Source organism: Erythrolamprus reginae, chromosome 1 (assembly GCF_031021105.1).
Source record: "Erythrolamprus reginae isolate rEryReg1 chromosome 1, rEryReg1.hap1, whole genome shotgun sequence".
In the NCBI taxonomy this organism is placed as follows: Eukaryota; Metazoa; Chordata; class Lepidosauria; order Squamata; family Dipsadidae; genus Erythrolamprus; species Erythrolamprus reginae.
Window position 1 is genome coordinate 14,966,938 of NC_091950.1, and position 8,020 is coordinate 14,974,957.

Here is an 8,020-nt window from a genome sequence, read left to right on the forward strand (position 1 = left end):
GAGGGGCAGCATACAAATCTAATTAATAATAATAATAATAATAACAACAACAACAACAACAACAATTATTATTAATAATAATAATTAATAATACTAATTAATAATAATAACAATAATGATTGTTGTTATTATTATTAATAATAATAAATAATAATAATTATTATTATTATGTCAATACAACACAGCAAACAAGATCACTTGTGAGCCGCCCCGAGTTTGCGGAGAGGGGCGGCATATAAATCCAATAAATCTAATCTAATCTAATCACTATGCTGGATTTCGTATTTCATCACCAGTCGGGCGCTTCCCAAGCACCTAGGACTGCGTGATGTAGCGGCGAATTATATTTGCCGATCCCAGTAAAGCAGCCTTTTGCAATTGACAGATGGAGATTTTGTCAATTCCAATGGTTTTCAAATGTCCACTGAGATCCTTTGGCACTGCGCCCAGCATGCCCAGAACCACTGGGACCACTTTCACTGTGGTATTGGCATGCTGGGTTCAGTGCCAAATAATAATGATAATGATAATAATAATAATAATTATTATTAATTATTATTATATATATTATATATTTATTATTATATATTATATATTTATTATATATTATATAACATATATTATAAATAATAATAATAATAATAATAATAATAATAATAATAATAATAATTATTATTATTTCATAACCAGGAATAAAACAAGCCTGTGCCTCCTGCTTACCAAGAATCCCCATATCGTATTTGCCGTCTTTCTTGTCCCGCTCGATCAGGTAGTCGAAAGTGTCATTGAAGTACTGGAAGAGCAGATTCTGTCTGTCAACCTCCAGGCCCAAAATGCGATTTAGGAACTTGGTGATGGAACAATCTGTGATGGGAAAAAATAAAATGGCATTTAGTTCATCTGGGATGCCAGTTTCCTGACTCGCAAAGATTCATCCAAGGTCCAGAATATGTCCAGAATATGTAAATCTCAGGTCTCAGAAGTTTGTCCACATCTCTTAATATATAATATATTAATATATTTATATTTACGGAGTATAAGATGCATCCTCCCCTCCCCCAAAAGAGGGTGGAAATGCTGGTGCGTCTTATACACTGAATTCAGTCATTTTTGCCCTTCTGAAGCCCAGCCCCTGCAGGCCCATTTTGGTGAAAAATGGGCCTGTTTTTTGCAAACATGGAGTGCGCAGAGGGTTTGAAAGGCCTGCTGAGTGCTCCCCTTTGAGGGGAGAATTGGCGCTAGACTTATGGTTGGGGTTCACCACAACCTGAAGAATTGTATTAAGGCGTCGCAGCATTTAAAAGGTTGAGCATCACTGGTTTACACAAAGAAGTGAAGATAGAAACATAGAAGATTGATGGCAGAAAAAGACCTCGTGGTTCATCTAGTCTGCCCTTATATTATTTCCTGTATTTTATCTTAGGATGGATCTACCGGTATGTTTATCCCAGGAATGTTTGAATTCAGTTACTGTGGATTTACCAACCACGTCTGCTGGAAGTTTGTTTCAAGCATCTACTATTCTTTCAGTAAAATAATATTTTTCTCATGTTGCTTTTGATCTATCCCACAACTAACCTCAGATTGGGCCCCCTTGTTCTTGTGTTCACTTTCCTATTAAAAACACTTCCCTCCTGGACCTTATTTAACCCTTTAATATATTTAAATGTTTCGATCATGTCCCCCCTTTCCCTTCTGTCCCCCAGACTATACAGATTGAGTTCATGAAGTCTTTCCTGATAAGTTTTATGCTTAAGACCTTCCACCATTCTTGTAGCCCGTCTTTGGACCCGTTCAATTTTATCAATATCTTTTTGTAAATGAGGTCTCCAGAACTGAACACAGTATTCCAAATGTGGTCTCACCAGTGCTTTATATAGCAGGATCACAATCTCCCTCTTCCTGCTTGTTATACCTCTAGCTATGCAGCCAAGCATCCTACTTGCTTTTCCTACTGCCCAACCACATTCACCCATTTTGAGACTGTCAGAAATCACTACCCCTAAATCCTTCTCGTCTGAAGTTTTTGCTAACACAGAACTGCCAATGCAATACTCAGATTGAGGATTCCTTTTCCCCAAGTGCATTATTTTACAAGAAAAGATGATTTAAATAATCTAATGAAAGTTCATTATGACTTGTACTGCAGGGCTAAGATACGCAAAGACAAGAGTCACCATGTAGAACAAAAGTTAGGCAAGTAAACAGAGGAAAAGGGTGCATGTAGCTTGCTTGCTTGCTTGCTTGTTTGTTTGTTTGTTTGTTTATTTATTTGATTTATATGCCGCCCCTCTCCGAAGACTCGGGGCGGCTAACAGCAATCATAAAATAGTGTACAGTAACAATCCAATACTAAAAATGATTAAAAACCTTACCTTTCTCCATGGTCATGAAGCCATATCGCATCTCCTTGCAAGAGATTCCCACGGAGAGGAGGGACTGCTTCATTTCTGAAAAATCCAGAATTTAATTTTAACAGATAATCGGTAAGGCCTATGAAACTGACTTCCATGTGGATTAGCTATATTTGCGGCGTTTAAAAACGGCCTCAAAAACCCCAAGCAAGGGTTTTCAATCAGGCCTCGATCATAATCGAGCTGGAAGGGGCCTTGGAGGTCTTCTAGCCCAGCCACCTGCTCCGTCAGGAGGCCCCATACCACTCTGAGCAAAAGGCTGTCCAGTCTTGTCTTAAAAGCCTCCAGTGTTGTGGATCATCCACAACTTAATGGAAGCAAGCTGTTCCACTGTTTAATTGTCTTCATCGTTAAGGAAGTTTCTCCTTAATTGCAGGTTGCTTCTTTCCTTGATTAGTTCAATCAATTCAAGGATTCTGCAAGGGAGCGGATGCCATTGGTTTGGGGGACAGATGCTTAGAACATAAGACATAAGAGGAGCCATGCTGAATCAGACCAAAGTCCATCGTGTCCAGCATTCTGTGTCACACAGTGGCCCACCAATTGTCCATGGGGATCTTGAGCAGAAAGAGAAGGCAAGACCCTCCCTTTCCCTTGACCCCCAACAAATGGGACCCAAGGGAATCCTGCCTGCCTCAACCAACATAGAGGCGGCACATGGACATCCGTTTCAATAACCACCTATGATATACTTGGCATCCATGAATCTGTCTAATCCTGCCTTTAAAGCTCTCCAGGCTGACAGCTGTCACGACCTCTTCTGGAAGTGAATTCCATAAACCAAGGACCCTCTGGGTGAAGAAATATTTCCCTTTATTTGTCCTCACTGTCTTACCTATGAGCTTCAGGGAGGGCCCCCTTGCCCTAGTATTGTGTGATGGAGAAAAGAATTTTTCTCTATCCACCTTTTCTATCCCATGCAGGATTTTATACACTTTGATTAAGTCACCCCTTAAACGCCATCTTTCAAGGCTGAAGAGACCAAGGCGTTGCAACCTGGTTTCCTAAAGGAGGGGCTCCATTCCCTTGATCATTCTTGTGCCCTTTTTTGCACCTTTTCCATTTCCATTATATCCTTCTTGAGGTGCGGTGACCAGAACTGTACACAGTAATCTAAGTGTGGTCTCACCAATGATTAATGCTTTTAATCAATCATTTAACCTCAGAGTTTCTAATTAATCTTTTAACCACTGGCGTCCTGAATTGTTGTCTAGTCCCCAAACTTCATGCACTGTTGCAACTGAAAGGGGAAGAGACACTTTGGTAATCATTACAAGAATTTTTTTTAGCTGGGGAGGGGGATACAGAAAAAATTCTGCAGCAGAACCATCTTTCTCTACAAAACAGAAACACAACACTTCTTTGGAAAGATGTATTCTAGCAGATAGTGGTCTCCAATTGCACACAATACAGAATAAAAGAGCTGGAAAGGGTCTTGGAAAGTCTTATAGTGCAACCCCCCACTCAAGCCTCAAGTTTCCATTGCAATGACCTCTGAACTCTTTCTCTGAAGTTACGTTTTGATTAGATAGAAACATAGAAGACGATGGCAGAAAAAGACCTCATGGTCCATCTAGTCTGCCCTGATACTATTTTTTGTACTTTATCTTAGGATGGATATATGTTTATCCCAGGCATGTTTAAATTAATTTACTGTGGATTTATCTACCACGTCTTCTGGAAGTTTGTTCCAAGCATCTACTACTCTTTCAGTAAAATAATATTTTCTCATGTTGCTTTTGATCTTTCCCCCAACTAACTTCAGATTGTGTCCCCTTGTTCTTGTGTTCACTTTCCTATTGAAAACACTTCCCTCCTGAACCTTCTAATCATGTCCCCCCTTTTCCTTCTGTCCTCCAGACTATACAGATGGAGTTCATGAAGTCTTTCCTGATACGTTTTATGCTTAAGACCTTCCACCATTCTTGTAGCCCGTCTTTGGACCCGTTCAATTTTATCCATATCTTTTTGTAGGTGAGATCTCCAGAACTGAACACAGGATTCCAAATGGGATCTCACCACCAGCGCTCTATATAGCGGGATCATAATCTCCCTCTTCCTGCTTGTTATACCTCTAGCTATGCAGCCAAGCATCCTACTTGCTTTCCCTGCCGCCCGACTGATTTCGAATAGGGAACCATCCAGAGGCTTTATAGCTCACATCAGAGGTGGGTTCCTCCCAGTTTGTACTGGTTCTTTTAGAACCTTGAATTCCTTGGAGAGGGGAGGCATACAAATCCAATTAAATAAAATAAATAAAACAAATAAAATAAAAATAAATAAAATAAATAAACAAATAAATAAATAAATAAATAAAATAAATAAAATAAATAAAATAAATAAAATAAATAAAATAAATAAAATAAATAAAATAAATAAAATAAATAAAATAAATAAATAAAATAAAATAAAATAAATAAAATAAATAAATAAATAAAATAAATAAATAAAATAAAATAAATAAAATAAATAAAATAAATAAAATAAATAAAATAAATAAAATAAATAAAATAAATAAAATAAATAAAATAAATAAAATAAATAAAATAAATAAAATAAAATAATAATTAATTAAACAAAAAACAAACAAACAAATAAACAAATAAACAAACAAACCGGTAGCGGGAATTTCCCCCTACTTGCTGAACCGGGACTGATGTCTGGCTGGCCACGCCCATGAACTGGCTCCCTTCCGCGCATGCACAGAAGCTGACTTTTCAGTACTGCACATGTAGCACGGAAGCGAACCGCCAGTGCGATAAGCTAGGACCCACCCCTGCCTCCCACCCTTCACTATAGCTAAAGATCAGCACTGTCCTTTTCTTTATTGCCATTCTATTCCCACCCACCCTTACTTACCGCTGAAAAAAGCCGCATCTCCTTCTTGGTAAATCTTTGGCACGGGGACTTTGCTCTCAGTCTGCTGGAAGATGGTGCGCAGGACCTTATCGAGTGCTCTGATTCCGTACTGGGGAGAGGCAGAGAAAGGCATCAAAAAATTAGGCCCTACACAGGTAAAAGAGCATCCTGGTAAATCAGTGGTTCTCAACCTGGGGGTCGAATGACCGTTTCACAGGAGTTGCCTAAGACAGTGTTTCCCAACCTTGGCAACTTGGAGATATTTGGACTTATTATTTTTATTTATTCATTTGTCCAATACACAAATACATAGGAAGAAAAATAGACATGTAGTAATATATATAAGGGTAAAGTGAACTTAGAGGAGAGGATATATGAAAGAAAGAAAATATATATGATAAGTGAGAGAAAGGAAAGACAATTGGACAGGGGACGAAAGGCACACCAGTGCACTTATGTACGCCCCTTACTGGCCTCTTAGGAACCTGGAGAGGTCAATCGTGGAGAGTCTAAGGGAGAAATGTTGGGGGTCAGGGGTTGACACAATTGAGTCCGGTAATGAGTTCCACGCTTCGATAACCTGATTACTGAAGTCATATTTTTTACAGTCAAGTTTGGAGCGGTTCGTATTAAGTTTGAATCTGTTGCATGCTCTTGTGTTGTTGCGGTTGAAGCTGAAGTAGTCATTGACCGGTAGGACGTTGCAGCATATGATCTTGTGGGCAATACTCAAATAATGTTTTAGGTGCCGTAGTTCTAGGCTTTCTAGGCCCAGGATTGTTAGTCTATTTTCGTAGGGTATTCTGTTACGAGTGGAGGAGTGAAGGGCTCTTCTGGTGAAGTATCTTTGCACATTTTCAAGGGTGTTGATGTCTGAGATGTGGTATGGGTTCCAGACAGATGAGCAGTAGTCTAGGATGGGTCTGGCAAAAGTTTTGTAGGCTCTTGTGAGTAGTGTGAGATTGCCTGAGCAGAAGCTGCGTAGGATCAGGTTAACAACTCTAGAAGCTTTTTTGGCGATATTGTTGCAATGGGCTTTAGCACCTAGGTCATTCAATATTAGTATTCCAAGGTCTTTTACTGAGTGTGGGTTAGCAGTGAGAGATTGTTTATTCAGTTCGTATGTGCGGTTTGGATTCTTTTTGCCAATGTGGAGGGTAGAGCATTTGTTGGTTGATATTTGAAGTTGCCAGGTGTTAGACCAATCTGAGACAAAGTCAAGGTCTTTTTGGAGAGTGAGTGTGTTGTCAGTGGTGTTGAAAAGTTTCACATCATCGGCAAAAAGAACACAGTTGCTTTCGATATGGTCACAGAGGTCATTGATGTAGAGAATGAAGAGAGTAGGACCTAGTACGCTTCCCCGGGGAACGCCACTTATGACAGGGACGGGTGAATGCTGGCTGGGGAATTCTGGGAGTTGAAGTCCAAATATCTCCAAGTGGCCAAGGTTGGGAAAACACTGGCCTCAGACCATGGGAAAAGACAAATTTCAGATGGACTTCAATCATCTGCTGGAAATGTTTCCCTTGAGGACAAAAAACCCACTTTTCAGCAGATACTATGAAAAATAAAGGCAAAAATTACGAATCCATAGCACATTTTCTAGCTCACAGGTTTTATTGAAAGGCAGAAGTTTTATGGGGAAGCTACAGACATAACCTCACCTTATTCTCAAAGTTGTATTTGCTGAGGTCCCGCGATTCGGTCGCTCTTCGGTCACCGTGAGTTAAGGCACCCTGTGGTCAAAGAGAAGGTCACACATGAAACAACTGGACACACGACAGCCGTTTGTGTTTCGCCGTGGCTTATTCTATTGTTTTGCTAGCACCATTACCTCTACTTAAGAACTTTTCTAGATAAGAACCGGGTGTTCAAGTTTTTTTTGCCTCTACTTAAGAACCATTTTCTACTTAAGAACCCGAGCCCAGAAAAATTTCCCAAGAAATTTGAGAGCAGCACAAAGGCCTGGCCAGTTTACTGCCATTCTCCTTTTAACCCTGACCATCTGGGCTGCCAGAGGAGCCTTTTGGGGTGCTTAAGGAGGCTTTGGCAGTCCAGAGCGAAAGAAAGAATTTTCCTTTCTCTGGGCGCTTGGAGAGGGAATAAACTTCTGCCAGTGCCCAGAGAAAAGAAACGCTCCTTTCGCTCTGGGCAGCAGAGGAGTCACCACAGCAAAGGAAAGGCACCGGCTATAAAGTGAACGAGTGAGAAGAGAGGGGAGCCTTCAGCATGGGAAGGAATAGGAAGCAGGTAGCAGCAGCAGCAGCCAGTGTAATTGCACAGGATGTATGGGAGGCGCATGCTTCTCCTCGCTGCCTCAGTGTCCCTCTTTTTTTCTTAAGCCTTAAAGTTTTGGATTTTTTTTGTATTCCCCTCACCTCACCTTCTTCCTTCGGTAGCTACTTTCTTCGTCCTCTTCTTCCTCCTCCTCCTCCCACCCAAATTGCGAGCTTTTATTTCTTTCCTAATGGGTTTGCACACATTATTTGCTTTTACTTTGATTCCTATGGGAAATATTGCTTCTACTTAAGAGTGTTTCTACTTAAGAACCTGGTCACGGAACGAATTAAGTTCTTAAGCAGAGGTACCACTCTATTAGATTTGTCCTGTACGCTTTGTTTTTATACTTATTCTGTGAGCCGCCCCGAGTTTTCGGAGAAGGGCGGCATACAAATCTAATAAATTGAATTGAATTGAATTGAACTGTCTGTGATGAGTTGGCCACAGTGAATCGGCTGTGGCAGGTT

At 40.2% G+C, this 8,020-nt stretch overlaps 1 protein-coding gene across 3 annotated transcripts in view; it reads right to left on the minus strand.

Moving 5' to 3' along the window:
- The window catches only part of SBNO2 (strawberry notch homolog 2), a 163,576-nt gene that overhangs the window by 11,718 nt on the left and 143,838 nt on the right, over window positions 1-8,020 (minus strand). For all 3 annotated transcript variants that reach the window (XM_070745041.1, XM_070745032.1, XM_070745050.1), the window contains 4 exons: window positions 6,938-7,009; window positions 5,274-5,382; window positions 2,376-2,450; window positions 721-864 (listed from right to left, as the gene is read on the minus strand). In XM_070745041.1, the coding sequence (XP_070601142.1) occupies window positions 721-864; window positions 2,376-2,450; window positions 5,274-5,382; window positions 6,938-7,009 (400 nt within the window). The remainder of the gene's footprint in view (window positions 1-720; window positions 865-2,375; window positions 2,451-5,273; window positions 5,383-6,937; window positions 7,010-8,020) is intronic.